The sequence below is a fragment of the Mercenaria mercenaria genome, chromosome 3, assembly GCF_021730395.1.
Source record: "Mercenaria mercenaria strain notata chromosome 3, MADL_Memer_1, whole genome shotgun sequence".
NCBI classification, from domain to species: Eukaryota; Metazoa; Mollusca; class Bivalvia; order Venerida; family Veneridae; genus Mercenaria; species Mercenaria mercenaria.
The window spans coordinates 52,880,182-52,905,443 of NC_069363.1; the positions used below are offsets into that span (position 1 = coordinate 52,880,182).

The window sequence follows — 25,262 nt, forward strand, 5'->3', positions numbered from 1 at the left end:
GCAATTGTTTTAAACGAGATAACGTGCATAAACCCCGCAATTAAAAGCTCTTTCAGCGGATGTATGTAACTTGATGAAACTCCCTCCCGTTATTTCGTAATCCTTGCCCAACCGATTCGAAAGATGCAAAATATTTTGGTAACGAACACGTCTGTTCACCAGTTACGCACCTAGCACAGATTCTGCAGAGAATTTTCGCTGAAATTGGGTTTAAAATAAAGCTTGTCATTGTCCAAAGTCCTGTACCAAATATTTAACATGACTATACAGGAATATTAAAGATATCGTAAGACAAAGGGTGCGGTAACGTACACGTTGCGGTTTTTCAGGAGGTGACGTATACGTCATTTTTCCCCAGAGGGTAACGTACACGTCAAAGACTATTTATCATGCATGTGGAACATCTTTGTCTTTAAACGACTGAACTGTAAACATTTTGATATTGTTAAAAAAAGATGCAGATGCTGGGATTAATAGGCTGTTTTTCTTTCGATAGGTTAGTATATACAGAAATGCTACAGTGAAAATGAGTAGCGTCGGTCCAAATAGGTAAAATGATATAATTTTAAAATTATTTTTCTCTAAATCCATCATATGCGCAACCGACCATGTATCTTTGAGTGAAAAAGTTGACAGTTGCTTACGGGGGATGGAAGCCTAGTCACGGGAGGGGCTCCAACATATGTATTCCCAAAAGGGCACCGCTTAAAATCATATGTTGTGCTTCCGGTAGTACATATGTGTTGTGAACATTTCGCAGAAAAAATAGGTGAGATTTTTATTTTTGATTCAATATTGTGAAAATGAGATTGTTTTGCCAAAAAGTCGCGATGCAGTGCAACCGAGTATACATTACCAAGCACGTAAGTGCATTTACCTTACCTGTATTTGTAGAAATGACAGAGAAAAACGTATACTCTGTGAAGCGGTATAACTGAATAGCATCATTTTTATCAACAGGTGGAAATATGTTGTTTAGTTGCCCTGCGACCACAGTTAACGATTCAAAATACCGCAGAAGATATGTATAGAGGCGCACATGAACAGGTAAAGCAAACATGAAAAGAACACTAGGTTCAAGAACATATAATTACGCAGACCGTATCGGCAACTTACATACTACACACAAAACTATACGTGCATATTTCCGACATTCACAGGTCAACACACAACAACAACACATTAAAGCCTTCGGATTTAGGAGAGATGCGTTGACTCCTAAGTGGAAATGTTCTACAACATCTAATATAAGCTTAAAGCTGTGCTCGTTTATAAGTTATCATTTTCAAACAAATGTATATAATTTTTGGACTGATGTGACATATACCTGGCACGTACTTCCTGTTCGTTTCTTTATCCAGGTACCATTTAAGCTCAAAACCTGTGGAGTTCTAAAAAGTCTTATGCACCACATATGTAGCCCATGCACAACATATGTATCCCATTCGGTTTTTCGCCCAAAAATATTTTTCTAGCAAAGTGATCACCATAATTTTCTTTTTCTGGGTGGGGTTTTGCATATGGAAAGTTTCGAGGGCAAAATTTAAGCAAGCGCAGGTCAATTACAACATATTTCCATCTGTTGATAAAAATGTTGCTAATTTTCAGTCATACCGCTTCACGAAGGATAAGTTTTTCTGTGTCATATCTACAAATACAGGTAAGGTAAATGCACTTACGTGCTGGTTGATGTATACTCGGTTGCACTACATCGCGATTTTTTGGCAAAACAATGTCATTTCCCAAAAATTCAATTACAAATAAAAACCTCACCTGTTTTTCTGCGAAATTTTTACCACATATGTACTACCGGAAGCACAACATATGAATTTAAGCGGTGCCCATTTGGGAATACATATTGTGGATCCCCTCCAGTGCTAGTACCTGTTCTTTCCAGTAACGATAGTTAGTTTAGTTGTCCGCACCATATGATTCTGACTTTTGAAAGAGGACGTAAATCAAAGACAAACAAAAAGAAGTATTAAATACGCATATAGGTATCATTGTTGTACCGAGAGTAACAGCAGTAAAACTATTATCTATTTATAGCACGGAGAATGAATATATGTGCCAGGAGTGCGGAATGTCTTTTCGGAGAAAAAGTAATTTAAAGGCTCACGAGAAGCGACATAGTGGAGCGTGAATCTACCACTGTTGTGGGAAAAACGTTTTTTGGACGACCCATTGTCTAAAAATAACAACAGAAAAGGCTGAAAAATGGGAACACCTAGAGTAATGGTTCTTCGATACTGCACATCCTCTCACTGTGTTCGATCACTGTGTGAAGTAACAAATTAGCACCTTTATTACTTCTTGAGTTATGCTCCGGACAAGAAGCGTGACGGACGCCAGCCGGTCGCCAGACGGACAGACAGACAGACGACGGAAAAGTGATCCCTGTATGTCGCAGCTACTTTGTAGTAGGCGACACTAAAACTGTCTAAGTCAACTGTACTTGTTATAAAAAGCTCACAATTTTTGCGACATTTTCTAACTTTAAAATGGCAAATGTAAAATCGCAAACCAATATAGCTTAGTTAATTATAATCTCGTTAATGCTTATACCTGTACAATAAATTATATAATAATGAAATCATTATCAACATATATAAGGTATTTGATTTTGTGAATGAACAACCTAAACTTAACCAAGGCTGTTATTTTAAAGCTTTGGATGTAATTGACGCATTTATAGATCTATATTATCAGAATATGTCAGCATTTATAATTTAATCAACCATGGAATGGCTATAGTCCTTAGATATGCAAAATTTAGTTCAATACTGATATATTGTTTCAGTAAGGTCTAAATGAATAACTAGCTGACCAACAAACTGTCACTAACCTACAGAAAGAATAACATATTACTCCCGCATGATAATTTAAACGACAACGTGTTTATATTATTGGTTGATTATTATGGTCCCATGCATGATATAACTCAAAAAGTTTGTTAATGATACAAATAAAGTGCATGCTGTCATATTTAAAAAAAGATTTTATGTATTGTAACGTTTTAATGAAGAAAAATCATGGTTATCAAACATGCTATCGTTAGAGTTATCGTTCAGAATTTATACTAATTCCAGCATCTTTTTAACAATATAAAAATGTTTACAGTTCAACGGGTCATCCAGAAGATTTGAACATATGGATTTGACTAAACCCTGCTGACAGACAGAACTACATGGTTTATTCCCAGAAACCTAATTAACTTTTGATATTTGGAGAAAAAAAGTTGACATTTAAAATGGAAACTGCTAACAATGTCTACTTGTCAAAATAACATACCGCCTCGGTAGCCTAGTGGTAGAGCGTCCGCTTCGAGTGCGGGAGGTCGTAGGTTCGATCCCCGGCCGCGTCATACCAAAGACGTAAAAAATGGTACTAGCAGCTTCTTCGCTTGGCGCTCAGCATTCAGGGGATAGTGCTAGGACTGGTCAGCCCGGTGTCAGTATAATGTGACTGGGTGGGGTATCATGCCACGTGTCTACGGCGTGATATTCCAGTGAGGCAGCACTGTAAAGTTGGGCATTGTGCTCACTGCTAGTAGACACCGTCGTTTATATGACTGAAAAATTGTTGAAAAAGACGTTAAACCCGAACACACACACACACACACACACACACACGCGCGCGCGCGCGCGTTTAGACCATAGAATTCCAACTGCTACTCATTTTCACTGTAGCATTTCTGTATATACTAACCTACCGAAAGAAAAACAGCCTATTCCCAGCATCTGCATCTTTTTTAACAATATCAAAATGTTTACAGTTCAGTCATTTAAAGACAGATATTCTACATGCATGATAAATAGTCTTTGACGTGTACGTTACCCCTCTGGGTAAAAATGACGTGTACGTCACCTCCTGAAAACCGGAATGTGTACGTTACCGCATCCTTTGTCTTACGATATCTTCAATATTCCTGAATAGTCATGTTAAATATTTGGTACAGGACTTTGGACAATGACAAGCTTTATTTTAAACCTATACTTATTCCAGCGAAAATTCTCTGCAGAATCTGTGCTAGGTGCGTAACTTGTGAACAGACGTGTTCGTTACCAATATATTTTGCATCTTTCGAATCGGTTGGGCAAGGATTACGTAACAACGGGAGGGAGTTTCATCAAGTTACATACATCAGCCGAAAGAGCTTTTTATTGCGGGGTTTATGCACGTTATCTCGTTAAAAACAATTGCGGATCAAAAAAGTTATATTGAAAAAACATACGGGAAGCGGGCCTATTTTTAGCACTTTTGCGTGCACGTTATCCGATTTAGTCACGTGGTTTCCCCACCGTGATTTTGTTAGCAAGACATCTGTCGTAGAACTGTTTTGAGAATTCTTGAAAAATATTTAATGTTTTGCCAGCCCTTGTCCATTGATAAAATTATCCCAGAACTTTCAAGAAATATTCAGAATGTCAGACGATGGCAAATGTTTCATCACCCATACGTGATACCCATCATGAAAAGTTTCCTTACAGACTGGGCTAAAATGACCGACATATTCTAAAATGACGGTAACAATCGAAAGTATGGACTATGTAAAGTTTATTGTTTAAAGACTCAAAATACATTTCAATAAAGTTTTGAGATCCAGGCCTTCCTAACTTTTGAAAGGCTTCTATCAAAGGGAAAGAAACAGAAGAAAGGTAGGAGTTCTAATTAGGTGCTCATGTCACAGGGTGAGAAAAATGTGCAGCCAGACCGGGACTCGAACCCGGGGCCTCGGAATACCGTTCCAATGCTCTACCGACCGAGCTACCCGGCCGCCTACACATTTTCTCCCCGTTTAAATATTCAAGTTCTATACCGTGACATATTTCCCCACCATTTTGAAATTCGTCCTCGAATTTCAGCGGGTACTTTATATATAAGCAATTACAGGCGTCGGAGACTAACCAGTGTAATGCCGTCACGGTCCCACGTTAGGCGCCAAATGTCACAGGGTGAGAAAAATGTGCAGCCAGACCGGGACTCGAACCCGGGGCCTCGGAATACCGTTCCAATGCTCTACCGACCGAGCTACCTGACGTCTAACGGTACCTTACTCAAGCACCGGCTACTCACCCTACTTCCTCATGTTTGGTAGGCAACCGAAGTTAGCTGTAGATGCTCTTCTAGGTCTTAACACTGAAGATATTAGTGCGAAGTCCAAGAATGAGTATGTACGGAAACTTCGGGATCGACTTTCAGTCGCGTACAAGAAAGCTCGTGAAACGGCAATTAGTACGGCCGATACCAATAAGAGGCATTATGACCTCAAAGCGCGCGCAGCGAAATTACAACCGGGTGATTTGGTGCTTGCGAGAAACGTGACTTTACGTGGCAAACAAAAGATTGCTGACAAGTGGGAACAGGACCCTTATGTGGTGGTAAGTCAGCCGTTTTCAGACCAACCGGTATACGATGTCAAGAAGGACATTCCGCACTCCAAGAAAGTAAGGCGTCTACACAGGAACCTTCTACTACCTCTTGGTGTAACGTCTGAACAAGAAAAGGTTGAGCCAAGATCCGAACAGGCAGCGAAATACGTTATACCCCAGCGAAGAAGGACCGACACTAGCTCACCACCAGATAGTCCATCTCCTTCTGACACGGAAGCTGACACAGGCCGACCAAAACGCACCATCAGACCGCCCAAATGGAGACAGTCAGATGATTGGGTTTATAGTTAATGAGTAGGTCAGGTATACAGTTGTATATAGTACACATATTTCATATTCTTTATACCTATATATATGACTTTAACATATAGTTAATCTTTGTAGAATTTCCTTGTGACAAGCTCCAATTCCTTGTCACATGTTGGTTGTTCTGTATGCACTCGTTTGTACGTCAGTCTGCACGTCAGTCCGTCTGATCGTCTGTCTGTCTGGAGCCCATAATCCTGACATAACTTAAATAGTAAATCTTGTAAGCAGATTATTTGCTGACTCGATACGAGTTTCATGAATCTAATCGCAGAGTAATTGTGTATTTTGCATAATTATATTGTAAAATGTCATTTGTTATTTGTGTGTTTTTTTTACGTGTATTCTGTACATTTATGCATTTTGGTGTTGAATTATATTTCAACATTTCTTTTGTTTAGCGTAATGTTGTTATTTGAAATGTCGGGACGACATTTCTCCACCGGGGGAGAATGTGTCATAGGTTGGAAATGAATAAACAAATAAACTATATTGATGATACATATTGTCTATTATTTAGTTTTCCATCTTAACGGCAATCTAATAAACACCTCCGATTTGTAAATGTAGTGTAGCAGTATTACAACAGTAGCTTTTACTATAGTTTAGTAAAATTAGTCCTTGCTTCCCTTTGACCATAAACAGATACGTACTGTTGACCCTCTACTCGGACAGTTAAATCACATGACCTAAACTGACCATTCACAACAAGTAAACATTCGCATTCGCCATTTTTTAGCAAAACATCAATAACGCCATATTTTCCGTGCTAACAGAAATCCAATATTTTGTAGTCATATATACATATTTCTGCAGTTTATTGATGGTTGATCGATTGGTTGATTCATCGATATATATTGGTTTGAGACAATACATGACAGAACAATTATGAGGTGTTCCTCTTCTATTGTCAAGCCCAAACCCCGACCAAACCCCTAACTGGCAGCCGGCGACACGCATGTATAAAAACACTATACAGTTCAACGCGATCCTACATTTTGGTACAGAATAATGTTTATGTGTAGCAGAGAATGAGCTTTGTTTCATTTCAGGCTACAGAAATTAACAAGTGTACATAACTTCGACATAGTTTAAAGCACACATAAAAAGTAACAACACTATTGGAATATGATGTTATTCGTAATAAATTATGAAATACGCGAAGTTACATTTTCAAACTTGGCCGCCGTTTTGATGACGCCATATATGTTCCGATCGCACGGGGTTCCCGTTCTGCATACACTAATACAAGTGTACAAGTAATGTCATTGGGCTAGCCTGTCCGATTTGGCCTTTTTTGCCCCGTCTAACAAAAATAAACTGTTAACGGGTTGACAACTAAACACGCAGCGTCTCCCTGAATAGTTGGTCATAACCTCTCAATTAAGGTAGTTCTGCACGTTTGATAAACCGGAAGTGATGGCGTGACGCCATTTTTCCGGAAAACGTAGAATAAAGACTGGATTCGGCGTACGGAACAGAAAATCATTTTATGAATTAATTGCAACATGTGAGTAAATTTATTACAATGACACTGTTGCTGTATTGTTAAGTCAAAATATCATATTAAACATATCACTCGTTAAATAATTGAAAATAACGTCTTAAAATTAGCGTGAAATGTCCGGTTTACTTTAATCATGGTCAGATATCTCAAAAATAAGCACACGGACGTTTATATTTTATTTCATCAAATTATAGGCCATGTCTTTATCTACAACTGTGATAAGTTTCATCAAAATCTACATTGTAGAAAAATTTCTATTCGCGAAAATGTTAAGAAAGTTATGATTTTCCCATAGACTCCCATTATGAAATATTGCGTGAGGTCCCTATATTTCAAATCAGTTTAGCAAAAATTCAAGCACACGACCCTATCTTTTTTATTTGGTTAATTTTCTAGGTATATTCTGAAGTTTTGAAAAATCTGTGTTTAATCAAATTCTACATTGTAGAAATAATTTCGATCCAAACGTGCAGAACTACCTTAAAACGGTGATTATTTAACCGAATACAGTAGGAAAAGTTCCATGACAAAGAATCATATACTATTAGTAGTCATTTCTCACACTTAAGTACTCCTTGAAATCAAATATATTTCTCGTATTCCGAACTTAACTTGCCGGTAAGTCGGGGAGGTTTTAACGAGATGGAAGTAGGTATGTGCGAATTTGACAATAAATACCGTAAAATCATTATTTTGCGATAATATTACAAACCGTTCAAAAAATATGGAGTAAGGTTTTCAGTTCAAACATAACAGTTCAAAAATAACTTTTTCTAAATACGGTTGTTTGGCAGATGTTTCGGTAGCACAGCTGATGTAAGGTACTAGTCAGATTTGACCTGTCCGACTAAGTAACACTAAAATACGTACCGAAATATCTTGCAAACATCTGACAAAGTCACCAAGCTAACTATTTTAAGGTTGTGTAAGGATGAGATATTCTACATCCATCGAGCACAACATACAATTTAAGTCAATTAAGTACAGTTGCACATCCCGCCAGTTAAATCAATGTGTGTAGACAATATTCTTCTGAATGGATAACCGGCTCCAAAAAGAACGCACTTAATGTGCGCAAATATTGACAGAAAGTAAAACTCAGTCAACACATTAAAAATTCAATCGTTTCTAATGTTATCACGTACGGGCAATAGCATTTTAAGGAAATTTCAGATACAAACTCATTTTCCTTTCGAGGTTCAGATTCTATGTGTCATCGTCCAGTAGAACTGAACTTTTTTCTGTTTATAAATAATTTAGAACTGTATTGTATATATGACCGTTTTGTGTAGATTCGCCGTAAAACCCAACTCACTCACTCACTCACTCACTCACTGTATTGTATATATGGTAACGGATCAATTTATTGTGTCATTTATTGTGCGCAAGATACAAACCATGGTGTATGTAACTTTACTTACACAGCTCCAAGACTATTGAACGCTCTTTCAAGCAAAATATCAAGAGACACCCATACACTGCTTGTTAAATGTCTAAAACATTTTGTTTGTAACACATTTTTCAAGTTGACGTCATTTAATACTTACAATGATGATACTATGATAACAGTCATGCCGTTTCACTGGCCCGCCCGCTTAGCTCAATAGGGAGAGCGCATATCTACGGATCGCGAGTTCGAGCAATGGGCGATGCGTATGTTCTCCGTGACGATTTGATGAAAGACAATGTGTCTCAAACCATTCGTCCTCCACTACTGATTCATGTTGAGAAGTTGGCAGTTACTTGTGGAGAGCAGGTTTGTACTGGTACAGAATCCAGGAACACTGGTTAGGTTATAACTGCCCGCCGTTACAAGACTGAAATACTGTTGAAAAACGGCGTTAAACCCAACACAAACAAACAAACTCTCCAAAGCATGAAAGTATCCCTTAAAGCCGCGGACTGTGTATTTTTTACACAAAATATTTAAATGCAGTTTTTGTTTTTAAAAACAAAATGGCCTCGTGTTGATTAAATGAACCTAATTACCAATATTCGATATCAATGTGCCTAAGTGTCCATGGTAATTTAGCGGATGCATCATAATGTAACACGGTAGCCTAAATAAATCCGAATTTGGTCATGAAATATTGGATTTATTTGAACATTTATGCACATAATAAACAGAAAATTCGTTGATCTTCACAAATTAGCATAAAATAAAAAGAAAATTTGTTTGTTTGCAGTGAGATATCGAAATATATCTTCACCGATAAGGGAGACAAGTCTGATATTTTCAGTCAGGCTCCGCCTTCATGAAAATATTCAATTGTCTCCCTTACCGGTGATGATATATTTCGATATCTTTGCAGTGAGATATCGAAATATATCATCACCGATAAGGGAGACAATTCTGATATTTTCACTCAGGCTCCGCCTTCATGAAAATATTCATTTGTCTCCGTTATCGGTGATGATATATTTCGATATCTCGCTGCAAACATACAAATATCCTCTATATACATATAAATATTGTCATGTGCTTTTAAACAGTAAACATGTTTAAATAATTATTCTTTTATCATGCAACATCCTGTCCCGAGTGAAACTGTCGTCATTGTCTTCTTGTCTATTGTTCTGAGCAGCTGTGCTGTCTTGATAATCTTCTGTTCAATCCCGGCAACTTTCTGTTTGAAGACGCGAACATAAGCCCTGTTTCTCTCCATCATTGCGGACAATTCTCCAGATTTTGATAAAACCCAGGCTTTTCCTTGCTTCCAAGGTACAAACTAATTTCTCTAACCATTTATTTACAAATTAATTTCCGTAAATCTTTATGAGTCTGTTGCGGCTGCTCCACCACAGGGTGTCTTCTTTATCTTGATATTCCTGCCATGGCTACGCCGTGTGCTGGGGCAAATGTTTCCACAAAACACACTTTCTCCATTGAGTACCCCAGCACCAGACAACATTCTTAGCAGAGTTGTATGTTGAAAGTCGATCCTTAAACTCAGCTACATCATCAGATCAATAGCAGAGTCACTACAAAAAATATAAATTTTGTATGTCTTTGACGCTCTTTATCTTATGAAAATCAGTCAAGTAATTAGGCAAATATATGCAAAATACTACCAAAAAGGGGACGTTGCGTGGGTTGGCCACCCTGGATAAACATTTTACATATAAATTGTGAACGAACAGTTCAACCCTACTTTAATTAGTAGTTACAAAGTTAGACAATGCATATAACCATCTTTATAACAATGGTATTTAGTTAATAATTTTATTACCTTAACATCTTTAAATGGATCAAGTACCAATTTAACTAATGTTTACAAACATTTGTCACAGTATTCACTGTATCAGATTTAACCATTTTATAACGTTTGTGTGTAATTTTTGCTACAGATGTGCATCTTTCTCTTTACTTGCAGCTGACGTCAAGTTCAGTGTTGTAGTTTCTAACGCTTTTTTTGATTGTAGGAACTTTGCAAGTAGGGTTTTAATAATTATTAACCAGGTTTTCGTAGAAAACTGTATATTAGATTGGGGTAAGTCGTTGGGCGGGCGGGCATGCTTTTGGGCGTACGTCAAACTTGGTTTCCGCATAATAACTTTAGTTTGGAAGAAGCTATAGACACCAAACCTGGCCTGTAGATAGATGGTAAAGGCTTTTAATTTGCAGCACTCACTATATTAACTTGAGAATAGTTATGCGTTATTATGCATATCATTTGTAGAAAAATATCTTTTAACATATGTGCACGGACATTTTGGCATTTAATGTAGCTTTCTTGTTTGTGCTTGTTTATTTCTAACATAAAACGTCTGTTACATACTTAATTAAGTTTTGCTTCATAACACGGAACAAACCTTCATGAATATTAAAAGTAAGATATGTACAAATTGGAATCTCGAGTGCTATTGGAATGCATATCTATAATCTCGGGAAATCCTAATTGAATCAATAATATATTGTTGCATCTTTCAAAGTGATTTAGTATCCGACGGAAAATTCAATTACATCTGAATAATATCTTAATTCTTTCAGAAGGTGAAAAGCGTGCAGCATATCAATGCATACTGCGAGTCTCCAAACATAAAATGTTTTACACGGTTACTCAAGACATAATCGTGTGATACATATCATGTAAGTAAAATGTCTGTTGAATTTTGAGTAAATTTAAGGAGGTAGGTAACCTTTACTTTTGTAGAGCTATTTGTATTTGCCCAACCGGAAGCTAACGTGACGATTTACGCCGACGTTTACGACAGACTGAATGTGTTTGTATATCCATTCTTCTGAAGAAAATTAATGAACCTGTCTCCGATCTGATGCTTCATGCTTTAATAATGCAGAAATGATGAATAAATTGCCACAGAAACGCTTCAAAACATCGTTGCCTTGTGCTGATATATTTTTACGGGTCTTTCGCTCTGAATAATGATCAATATTTTGCTTCTTTTATGCACTTATATTGAAATGTTATACGGAATGTAAGAAAATGGATGATGATAACTGATGTTATTTGGAATATTATTGGATGAAATGTAACTAATTACGGCCATTTTCAAATAAAACTTTGGTTCTTTGATTTGTAATATTTATTTTTAGTTTCCGTTGATAATTTGCTACTTATATACTAAAGCTAAGCTCTAAACTTGTTCAGATTTCGGTAGAAAATTGTGGTTTCGTGAATTTAAATTGATGTTACCATGGAAACGAAGCTCGTGACCTATATATCTAAATGTAAAATTCAAAAGCGTTGATACTGGTCTATCTAAGGAACACAGCTTCGGCTTTTTATTTGCATTTCAACAATATTCATGAGAATAATAGCAGCATGCGGAACGATTTTTCCATAAAAATGTCAGACGATGGATACTGCAGTAAGTATTTCAAGCTGTGAAATTTGTTTAAATCTATGCAAATAACACAAAAATATTACTTACGTTAGAAATAAGATGTTTTAAAGCTACAATAATAAGAAAGATAATCTTATTTAATATTCTTTATAAGAAATTACGATAAAAAGCAAGATATAAGCTATTTTAAACATCTCGGTTGCCATTGTTACTTTAAACTTTAAGAAAAATAGGGTACCATGTAAAGTGCTTGGTATTTTGCTAATAATATTACCAAAATATTCCATGTTGATCATTAACAGGTTGGCACTGAAGCCGTCGAAAAAAAACTAGTTTTCATACATAGTTGTTTAAAAATGAGTGAAAATGCGTTACCATGGAAACACGAGCCCCGCGACATATACATTTTAAGCTCATATTAGAAAGCTAACGCGCATACTAGTAAAATTATCAATTATGCAGACTTTTACGGATAACAATGAAACCAAAATACACTAAAAAGTGTTAATTATCCGTATTTTCCTTCTTCTTTCAATATAAAATACATTCGGAGGGCCATGTACTTAAAACCTGGATAAAAATTATACTTGAAAGGACAGAGATAAACGAAATTGAGATTGTAGCAGTTAAACATTAAATTACCTGAAATACAAAACATTGCTGCGGTTCAACTAATTTGAATTTACGCTGGTAACAAGGTAACCTACCTCTTTAACGGCTCTTTAAGGATTAAAACTAAACAAACAAATGAATGAAGTATTGCCATGCAATACAAAGTCCCCTACTGGAAGGCACCTAATTTTCTCTACTGCAGTATAACATAATGAACCGATATCTGTCAATGATGTATAAACAATATTGTACTATATATACAATATGTTATAACAACACACTTGGATTAAAATGTGCATATATAAAAACCCAGTTGTTTTCATATTGAATTGTTTTGGCCGATTATGAAAAAAGTTATCATATAGGTTATTTATAGTACCAACAAAGGGAAACTAATCTTAAATGAAAAAAAAAACTATATAAGACAGGTCAACAAGAAACTCTTTACCAGGTAGAGATAGGTCAAAATACACCTATAAATTGGATGTAACATGCATGTTGTACCACAGAAAAGTGGTCTTGATTTTTCTCTACAGCCAGTAATAAAAAAGTTACAATAAAATCTATTTATAGTAAAACAAAGGGACGTAATTCTGAAAACAAGGCTGCCACATGGTGGTGAACATTTGATCCATATTACATCAAAATCCCTCAATGCATGAAGAAGAAATGCTCTGGACAAAGTCATTCTTGAATTTGACCTTTGACCTCTAAATATGACCTTGACCTTAGACCTAGGGACCTGGTTCTTGCGCATGGCAATCCGTCTTATGTTGGTGTAACGTTAACATTTGTGCCAAGTTACATCAAAATCCCTCCATGTATGAAGAAGAAATGATCCAGACAAAGTCATTCTTGTGTCTGACCTTTGGTCTCTAAGTGTGACCTTGACATTAGACCTTGGGCCTGGGTTTTGCGCATGACATGTTGTCTCATCCAGGGGAATATTTGTGCCAACTGATATCTAAATCCTTTTTGCATGACTAAGTTATAGACTGGACAGGAAAAAAGTCCTATTGACCTTTGATCTCAAAGTGTGACCTTGACCTTTAAGCTAGGGTACTGGGTTTGCGCATGACACGTCATCTCATCATGGGGAACATTTATGCCAAGTAATATTGTAATCCCTTGAAGGATGACAGAGTTCTGGATCGGACAGGAAAAAAACCTTATTGACTGTTGACCTCAAATTAGGACATTGACCTTTGAGCTAAGGGTCCAGGATTTGCGCATGACACGTCGTCTTATCATGGGAAACAGTTGTGACAAGTAATATTAAAAACCCTTAATGAATGTCAGAGTTATGGACCGGACACGAAACAGACCCTGTTCATGCTATGTTAACATTTGACTGCTAAGTGTGACTTTGACCTTTGAGCTCTGTGCATGACACATCGTCTTATTATGAGGTACATTTGTGCCAAGTAATATTAAAATCCCTTCATGGATGGCAGAGTTATGGATCGGACAGGAAAAAAGCCCTGTTGACCTTTGACCTCCAATTGTGACCTTGACCTTTAAGCTAGGGGTCCAGGTTTTGCGCATGACATGTCGTCTTATCATGGGGAACATTTGTGCCAAGTAATATTAAAATCCCTTCATGGATAGGAGAGTTATGGACCGGATAGGAAAAAAGCCCTGTTGACCTTTGACCTCCAATTGTGACCTTGACCTTTGAGCTAGGGGTCTGGGTTTTGCGTATGACACGTCGTCTCATCATGTGGAACATTTGTGCCAAGTAATATTAAAATCCCTTCATGGATGGGAGAGTTAAGGACCGGACGGGAAAAAAGCCCTGTTGACTTTTGACCTCCAATTGTGACCTTAACCTTTGAGCTAGAGGTCCGGGTTTTGCGCACGACAGGTCATCTGATCATTGGGAGCATTTGTTCCAAGTAATATTAAAATCCCTTCATGGATGACAGAGTTATGGACCGGACACGAAATTGCGGACAGACGGACGGACGGAATGACGGAAAAGCGCATTCCTATAGTCCCCGAAACTGGCTTTCAACCAGTAGGAGACTAATAAAGTCGTTTATGCAAGAAATACGTATTGAACGTAATGTTACTGGTAATATTTTCCGTGTCAATTTATTAACTTTGTTTTTTCACACGTTCAACCTGTGTTTATAGGAGTGTTTCTAGATACATATATCCTTAGAAGATGCTTATCAATAGTGCCTCATACTATAAATTGTACAACTTCTAAAGCTTATTTGTTCTTTGTAGAATTGTATATTTCCTGTTTCGAATCCTTTTAAGTAACATCTCAATGACTTAGAAATTAATTTTCAGAAATGCATCTTGCATATAGAATTTAACCTGTTTTTCAGCAATAGACAGATAATAAGAAACAACAGTATTATTAATACAGTGTTGAAATGCAATGTATAACATTTGATCAAAAGCAAAACATCAAGACTCTAAAATGAGTTTTTCGTAATTTGTAAGAAAAATACAATTCTTGGAGGAAAAATTCGTGCACTTAAATTTAACCCTGAAACAGATCAACTTGATCAGACATGATTTAAGTGTAGTACTGAGACAGATTTGATGAAAACACTAATATATTTTTTCTTAATTCGGTTAGTAAGCATCATAATCTTTTCCAGACTGAACGACATTACTTTGAATGATTTTTTTTTAAATATGTGAGAAATATGTATTTATCATAAATCACAAAAATGCAAACCTAGAAAAGTGTTGTACATATTTAATGTACTAGAATATTGTAATTGAAAATTAGGAAATTACATGTATACTACAGCACAAATTGTTCTGGAACATGCTGCTTCTACGGAAGTACACGGCTGCAGTCATTTTTACAATAAATTCAAATCTGGAAAATACATTTTGAAAATTCAAAAGCAAGTATCATTACCACCTTGAGATTTCTTTAAAATGACAAAAACATCGATGCTATTATCTGATATGAAATGAAAAATCAATGAAAATCCTGAGTACGAAAATATACCCTTTCAACATAGAATAAAACAAAATATTTCCCTTGAAATCACATAAAATTCAACGAGAACAGCAATCGGATTTGTCTACTTACAGAACACAATAAGGCTTTAATTAGTTAACACAGAACACAAGGACTGTTAGCAATTATCACAGACGCCGATTATCAGATGCAAAGCATTTGCATAGTTTTTTTTTTTTTTTGAACAGCGCATTTCATTCAGTGGCCGGTAACAAAGGCACGGACGAACACCCAGATAAAACCACAGGATGTGAAGTATTGGTATAGTTTGTATGAATTAGCGGATATAATTGCGTATTTCAGTAGCGACTACAAAGACACGGTTGACTACCCAGATACAATATAGAACCGCAGACGCCGATTATCAGATGTAAAACATTTCCATAGCTTTTTTGTATGTAACGTTTTTCCGGACTAAATACATTGTAGTATGCCGCCTCTACAAGCCTTAGGATTATTTAGAAGAAGATTATTTTAAATGGAATGTTGCTACTCATTGCATAAAGATGAGTTAAAATATTAAAAGAAACAGCCTTCATTTACTTCAGAAAAAAACTTTACTTTCACATGTTTTGTAAGTGTACGTTAAACAGGGATGAAGATTCAATATGGTGAATGTAGGTATTCTTTGTGAAACAACAGTTACAATATTTAAGAACATGGCCTTCGTTTACATCAAGAAAATAGACATTATGTTTACATATATTGTAAGTGAACTGTATACAGGGATGGAGATTGCCTATAAATTAGCATTTTTAACACGGAAAACTCAGCTTTTTACAGTGTTACTGTGCCGTCTATGTTTTTCCCGGTTTTCAAATCTTGTAGGTAGCGCGTAGAAATTTAAAAATATATCACGGCCAGTCGGTGGGGGTAAATGACGACTTCTTACCGCAAAAGGCAATTCCTTATTTAAGTCATCATCATCTGCTATTTCTGTTTAGGTTATAAAGATATTCTTTAAGACGGGGTCTCTATAGAACTTAAACTTCAGTCAATTTAATGTTGTCATGGGATTTAGTCGTCGGAAAGACACTTAAGCCTTTGCCTGACAGTATGCAAGCGTATACACTTCATTACATTATTTCTTGGAAGATGAATCTCATACCGTTTTCCTCATGTAAAGTAGATCTAATGCAAATAACATAATGTTGCAAGTACCAACAATTCTAATATGCTTGTTTCTGTTAATACACGCTTACGCTAAAATGACGTCAGGTTAACATGCGATGACGTCAATGTTTCTGTTGCGATGAAGAAAGAGCGCTTCTATATTTTATCTACTGTTTTAGATTAAGGGCATATTAGAATCGATATAATATATAGCAAAACCGTGTTTTGCCTAAATCAATACACTTAAAATCGGTTATACGTCGCCAGAATAATTCACTCGAGCTAAGCCCTCGTGAAATTATTCCGCGGACGTATAACCTCTTTCCGTGTATTAATAACGTAAAAAGCACGGTTTTTCTATTATACATTATTTCTTAAATATAGAATTGAGTATTAACTAAACACTTTATATCGGATCCAAAATGTAAGTATTTCCCACAGAAAATAAATAAATATATCTTACAGGTAATCTTTGAAATATGATAGTTATATTATGCATTCGTGTGTTTTTGAGATGTATAACGTTTCGATCTTAAAATATGAAAACACGAAGACTACTAATTTCTTCCATAAAAAGATTCAGTTGTATTGTTAAATGCATAAAACATTCTGGCGCAAGGGTATGTTAGTGGAGATGTTAATGTGCTTACAATATCTATAGTCATTGATAGAAAATTAGCGTTGGGCAGATTTTTACAAGTTGTACCATACTCATAACTCAGGCGATTATTGAAACTGATAAGACGCGTCCCTAGCATTCACGTCATACTCGCATCATTGTTCAGTTTAAAGTGAATTCACGTAAAAAGCATACCCTATTGGAGGAAAGGAAACATAAAAATCTCAAATCGCTGGGTCATTCCAAAATGTCCGTTAGTGTCCCTACTTGCTATATTCAGTGGTACCAAGGTGCTCGTCCGTGCCTGAAATAATGCTTGGATGGACAGGAGTCTATCTTCAACCATTACATGCTGGAAAGTCGCCATTTGACCTATAATTGTGTTATTGTGACGTTAAGCCCAACAGAAAACAAATATAATAAATCCGGTTGATGGCACTATACAACAGTGGACAAAGAGCTCAAAATCAAGAAGGCCGTGTTTGGCCTGAACGCAAATGTGCATAAATACAGGGGAATATGCATAAACATGTTTGCAATGTTTGCTATTGAAATTCTGATGCTGGGTTTGATAGTAATTATTGTTATTTATTGTTATTATCATTTTTTATTTTTATCGTCATTGTCATCATCATTTTTCTTGAAATATTTATTATCATAGTAACATGGACCAAATTTATATAGCACTCATTTCACCTTATGGAAGCTTTTCAAAATACAATACAAAAATAAAATGCAAACGATTACAAATATAAAACTCCGCAGTCACTTAACATGAAAATGAAAGACCGTCAGATAAAAATACTCCTGATGGTTTATGAAGTATTGTAAAAAGCAGTAGATTTTAAAAGTATTCAGTCTATAGGTTTCCCTTCTTTTGATGGCGAGGAAAGAGTTCCCGAGTCTGTGGGCAGCGTACACTAAGCTACGAGTGTCATACATAACAATTCTAGTTTTCACGAGTAATTCTATGCTTTTCGCATAATATGCTAGGACTTTCGCGTCTCTCGCTCTTCAGTGCAACTAAATATCATATGATCTTGATACATTTGTACAATACATTGGCAAGGTTTCATTAGTCAGTAGAAATGACTTTTAAGCCGTATAATACATATTCATGTGGTAAGCCCATATGTATTATGAATGACTATAATTATATATTGTGGCATTTTACAAAACAAATAGATCATAACATTTACACCTTCAAGAGATATTGTTATATATCGGCGGCGGGTCTCCCGGATTCCGTATATCATTAAATACTCACTCTATAATACCTGATTTTTGCAAGGAACTGTCAATTACTCCAAATGAATCATATGTGGAGGCCGACATGAGTTCAGACACTGTGTGACAACAAAAGTATACTAGTATTTCATAAAATCGTCATGGAGAACAACGCATCTCCCGGGGATCGAACGAGATCTGCGCTTTCCCTACTGAGCGGGTTGGCCTTAAATCAAGAGATCCTCGCAAACTTTATAGAATATAACTTAGCTTATGCTTTTCATAGACTTAAACCTAAAGGCAAACGCATTTGTTTACCACGCCTTTCAAAGTCTTCTTTATTGAATGTCTTTGTGCAGTCATAATAATCTGCGTTTATATGATTTGTAAACATATTTTCAATTTCCCAAAGTCCCTCAAAAATCTAGATGCATCTAAAGAACGTTGTTTCAACTATTTGCATCTTTCGGGATACATGCATGACAATATGGAACGAATTTGCAATTTCTGTACGTAATAATGTGGTAACTCGTAGCTATAGATTTCAAAACTTCAATTAACATCATGTTTCATAAGTTAGAAATATCAAGTATCAAGTACAGATGTACTTCTAGTATTACACACATTATGACAGAGCATTATTGCAGATGTTTTGCTCCGTAAGAACATGCATAGCAGAAATATTATATAATCAATTTTCTGTAAATGTGTGTGTTTTCTGTACCCACATATGCCCAATATCAAATCTCTTCCAAATCTTTTCTTTTGCAATTATAATATTTAAAGAACCCATATGTGCAATACCTTAATTCGAGCTCCAGAAAATATCATTAAATTTAAAGTTTTTTTGTTTTGTTTTGCTTCAAATAGATGTTTGCAAACATTGACATTTTCCCTGCTTTGTTCCAATAATAGCTTTTGCTTCCGTACATTAATTAATTCTAATGAGACAGGACTTTTTATAATGACTTATACGATCGCTTGAAGTTTTGTTACTTTCTTGTATGTTGGATATCCAGTATAGGTCGTAAATATCTATGAAGGGTATTGTATGTTATTATGCACCTGCCCGTAGGCCTAGTGCCAATACAAGCTGAGAAGTGGTAATGACCACTTGGGGAACGGCATTGCCATTTAATGTACCTAATCGCAATAACGATCACTCTGTTGTTCGAATCAGTTAATGGTATCTAAATATAGATGTTAACTAATTTTTTATCGCGACGGCATAAGGTAAAATGGCGTTACACATCCCTGGTGATCCGATAACCGGTTAATTTGGCCGGTCCTTGTTTTCGTGCCCGCTTCCCGCTATGGTTACGGGATTGTGTCCTGTATAATTTCATTACCATATTAGTAAGGTACATATAATCATGATTTATATTTTATAAGAACTATTTGAAACACTGGAAGTCTATTTTATGTCTGTATACATGTACTCTTGTACCTCATGACAAGGTGGTTAAAATTGGATGTAGCATTTTAGGCGTTTGGGCAGGCTACGTTTACAATTACAACAATTTAGAAAATGACGACCGTGTCACGGACGTATGAAATTAAACACGTGATACATAATGCCTTTAGTTAAACTGAAATGTTTTGCATAAAATAGACAATCATAAATTCAATAACAAGAACAATAAAGCAAGTGAAATGCAAAAAGGTAACTGTATTCATTTACTCGATAAGAACATGCTTGGCCTTGAGCTGTAAATTTAAAGATGATATTTATGCAGAAAATGTCTAGTAAATGAATAAACAAAGAAAAAGTATATTTAATAAAGCATTCGATTCGAGTCCATAACAGAATATTTTCTTGAGAAAAGTGTGTCAGAAAAAAGGTACAAACTAAAATTATAAGTAATAAAATCTAAGTGTTAACAACAAAAGGAATTTGAATCGGGATTTCATTACTTATTTACGAGTTCTTGCCATATGGAACAACGCCTGCTTAATGCTTTTAACGCTGAAATGATAAAAGCAAGCCTACTGGGGCCGTAAAGAGAAAGACATAAGTATCGGATATTTTCCGTGTAGTGTTCAATAATGAATCGGCGGATTCTTCAGTTAGCATTCGATCTCAGTAAAACTATATGGGAGTGACAGTAAATTCTTTACATTCTTTAATATCTGCGAGTTTGATATAATTTATTAGCTAAAAAATAAATGCAACTCTTATACGGTATACTGCAACAAATTCAATGGAATTAAAACTGAATTTATATTAAAAAAAATGGAAATTTTAAAGAATAAAAATAAGTAGGATTCTTCTGGGAAAATAGTAAAAAATATGAATATACTGGAATAGTGATTGAAAATGTTCAAACATGTAAGACGACAGTGTACAAAAGTATTGTTTGAAAATACGTCTGAATGGAATTTAATACCGGAAAATATTGTAAGTTAAAAACAGATGGTTAAAATAACAAGGCATTTAAATGCTGCTGCTTTTAAGGGCACTGTGAAAAAAAATACAGAAGATCAAATACCGGGCTATTTTAAAAACATAACTTAAATATCATTGACGATTTAAATACGCTATACTGGCTATTCTAGTGACTGTGTTGTATAACAAAGGGAATACAACATATCTAAATAATGAAAAATGTTTTATTTTTATGTATGTGCTGATAATGAATATGTTTTTCCCCAAGGATCAGTAAAAGAAAGAAACAGAAAAACTGAGGTTTATTCAAGAAGTATTTTAACTTAAAAATGAACGTGAAAATAATATTACTTTGACATTTTCGATTGGAATACACCTTAAAGACATCATTAAGATTAATGCCTTTGTCGCCAGAAGCGTGTAGGAGTAATAGACGAAAGAAGCACTAGAATCCAGAAACAGCGAATGAATACGTTGCAATAAACATATTACAATATGAAATGTTAAAAGCACGAAGTTCACATAAAAGTATATAAAAATGTACACCATTTGATCCAGTAACCTTTTTTGTGGGGAAAGTTGCCGAAGAAAGTATTGAAGAATATTCTATAATGCTCTTGAACAAATATGAAACATTATCACACCCATGCGATATTTCTAATTTCAACAGAGTTACAAAAAAACAATTGAAATAATGACTTAAAAAAAGGAGAGGCTTATAAAATTAAAAGGATATAATGACACTTATATCTACGATTCTATTGTACTTCAATAAATTGTCATGAAGGATTATAATACTTGCCGCAACACATCCAGTACATGCACTCAAATCAACCAGAGTTTTGACAATTTTTTGATCGTTTCAACTGAGCAACTGAGTGTCAATAAACAAATTGCACACGAGTGTGTCGACATACAAGTGAAAGGAGAAAGACCAGATGTCGTAAATATTATGATTGGCGCGTTTTTATTTTTGTTAGTTTTACTTACTATTATAGGCAATGTCGTCGTGTTCTTGGCTGTGATATGCAATAAAAAATTGCGCACTGTTTCTAATATATTCATCATATCATTAAGTTTAGCTGACCTACTAGTTGGTACCGTTGTTATGATACCTGCGGTGCTTAGTGAGATCTTTCAGCGATGGATACTAGCACATTCATTTTGTGTTTTCTGGGCTGGCTTTGACGTAATGTTGTGTAGTGCTTCTATACTAAACGTGTGTCTCATAAGCTTGGATAGATATATCGCTATAATGTCTCCATTAAGATACAAAGTGTTAGTAACGTACAGACGAGCAATGGCTATGCTGGCAGCTGCGTGGGGAATTGCCATATCCGCGTCTTTCATTCCACTTCTTTCCGGAATCCATAATCCTGAACTTCCGTCCCTAACTAATCTTACTTTGCTGTCAGACACGCCACAATGTCTTTTTATTCCAAGTTTAATATACGTCGTAATTGCGTCTACAGTGACTATTTTATTGCCAATTATTGTAGCTTTAGTGTTGTACTACCGCGTTTCTAAGGAAGCAAAAAGACAAGCGTGCTTTGTTGGTGTGCTAATTACTCCAACAAACATGTTACTTGGAGCGAAAGTAGCGAATAAACACATCCGGGAACCTTTTACTAGAAAAGCGACGGTAACTCTAGGCATAATTGTGGGGGCGTATGTTGTGACATGGGCTCCGTTTTTAGTAATCAACGTTACAGACGCCATTTGTAGATGCGTTCCTGCAAAACTATTTACTGCTTTCGTTTGGCTCGGATGGTGCAATAGCCTTATAAATCCGATTATATATCCGTTCTTCATGAGAGATTTTCGGAAAGTGTATTCTACTGCATTACTTAAGCTGTGTCCATGTCTTAAACTGATATGTAAATACAAAAAGGACAAAGTATTCCATAGGGATTCTGTAGAAGTGACATCAACGAAGATTCATTATGACAACTCTGAAGACGCATTATAGTAATTACGTAATATGCCATAGATACTTGCACATTCTATTTATTTTTAAATGTTATGTTTATGTTGACGTAAATTAAACGTTATTAAATTTTCTAAAACAAGTTCAAGGATACGTACTTTTCTTTTCAATTCGTCTAGCGTTTGTCTTAAATAAAGTTATAATTATTCCTGACAATATTCAGGTTATAAGTCACAGGCTACAGTCATAAGTCACAGGCTACAGTTATTGTTTTTTACCATTCCGCGACTTCAGTCCTTGCAAATTTTTGTATTTTTGAAATAGAAAATATCATAGTAATGGATTTTTAATTTCTACTGATAACTTAAATTTAGTACATTATTTGCGATACGTTTGTTGTCAAGACGCATATAATTTGGTAACGTAAATACTGTGAAAGCCAATTTTTGTAAGCTGCATTTCGTGACATTTGAATGTAAATTTCAACGTGAATAGCTCGTGTTTAAAATTAATTATTTCTCAGTTTTGCGTGGAGTCTCAACAAAGCGTACAATTTATTCTTATGTATTGCATGTGTATAATTATGAAAACATTACGCATATGTATGTTGAAAAAAAATGCAACACATTCAGTTTGATACATTTAATGAGATAAAGACAGGAAAAGTACAATTATATTTATATATCTCAGGTTGTGAACTCCTAGATTTATTTACGACCTGAATACAGCTGAAACAAAAGAGAATCAAAGGGTTGTAAAGCCAAAGCTAGTAATGAAGACGTTTTGGTATCGTTAATCTGAGACTGATTGATAGGACGTTAAAACATAATTGGATTGTTTCTGTTTCCTGTGGTGTTTTGATCAATACTAATTCCTGTTAAAAGCCAATGTGCTCTGTTTTCTTACACATTTTTTATCAGAATAAAACTGGAAACGATTTTATGTCAAATTGAATGCAGCTTTATTCGTATGCACGGTTACTACTATTGCTTACTGGTTGTTTATATATAAATGTATATCTGCACTAAAATATCGTTTATAAGGAGTTTTAAAGGAACACGCTCGAGATTTTGTAAACTGATAAATACTTTCCATACCATACAATAGTTACATTATAGAGATCGATAACAGGACATCGATTTGCAAAAGGTGAGATTAGGTTATTAGCCATTATTAACCGAGACTCATAAAGCGTCATGTCGACGGAACTTAAAATGCAAAAATTATTTATCATTGAATCCAACAACTCGCAGCCAATCGCAAAATAGAGTTACCAAATCAAAACCTTATAACTTCTATGTGGCGTAATATTAATTTGAGATCATTGCTAAAATGTAGTGAAACTCGTGAGGATAATAAGTGTCTAAGGTATACTCATTGATTATGAAGCTGCACTTAGACTAACTGAAGTCAATGAGTTACAACAGTTATTATTAAAATCGTAAAGTCAGTATGACCTAGTGAGTTGTAAGCTATATTTTTACAAACATACTTTTGAAGTTGTTAAATGCACAGAGCACCTGTTGATCACTTGAGAAACGCAGTAAAATGGCAGTGAAAAGTAGTAGCTCTTAGCTTTGTAGTTTACATGTACATGAAGAATGAAGTTTTTTTAGTTTGTTAAGAACAGTAGGGTATTTTTCACTCTTATCCCTTGAATATGTGTAATCTGTTTATATATCCACTGAATTTTAATTACTTAAGAAATTGGATCCGTAATGACACCCGGCTATTTCCGTGTTTTTACGTATTCTCGTTAAGCTATTCGGTATTCTTCGGAAGTAAAGTAGCGCGCACATCACTTTATGAAACAATCGGAAAATACCGAAATTAAACACAAAAAGTACGTTATTTGCCGATAGTCATAACGGGTTATCTGCCTTTAGACGGACTACTTTAGTTTTGTGTGTGTAACACATGAAGGTGATCTTTTGAGAGTTTTCTTTTCAAAAACTGAATATAAAATTCATTTAATGAGTTAAATAAAAAATAGTGAATTGCGAGGCTTCAACGAATTTATTTAATCGATGCTAACAGACACAAATGTACTATTCGTTTTTTGTCATGTAAGCATCATTTGCTGAAACTTCGAACTTTCTCTGTTTTTACCTATTACAGACAAAGTTAGTTCGATGAACGTCTTCTGTACTTGAAACGATGTAATACACTAGTGTAATACCAAATTAATCAGACGGCTTTATTTCACTCCTAAGTCGTCAATCATTTGATAAAGTATTTTAAAGCACAGGTTGAGAATACGTTGGCATTTTGGATTATACTAAGTTCTGACGTACAGTGTAAAGGCTTGCAAAAAAGTAACTGAGCTCAGACAAATTGAAATCATTGAGCAACAACCGTAATTATAAAAATTATAATG

General features: G+C 35.3%; 1 protein-coding gene across 1 annotated transcript; it reads left to right on the forward strand.

Annotated features, from left to right (window-relative positions):
* The first annotated feature begins 20,634 nt into the window (after positions 1-20,634).
* LOC123524754 (5-hydroxytryptamine receptor 6-like) lies at positions 20,635-23,180 on the forward strand. The gene has a single exon (XM_045303217.2). The coding sequence runs from the start codon at positions 21,740-21,742 to the stop codon at positions 22,925-22,927; it is 1,188 nt and encodes a 395-aa protein (XP_045159152.1). The 5' UTR covers positions 20,635-21,739; the 3' UTR covers positions 22,928-23,180.
* Positions 23,181-25,262: the final 2,082 nt, after the last annotated feature.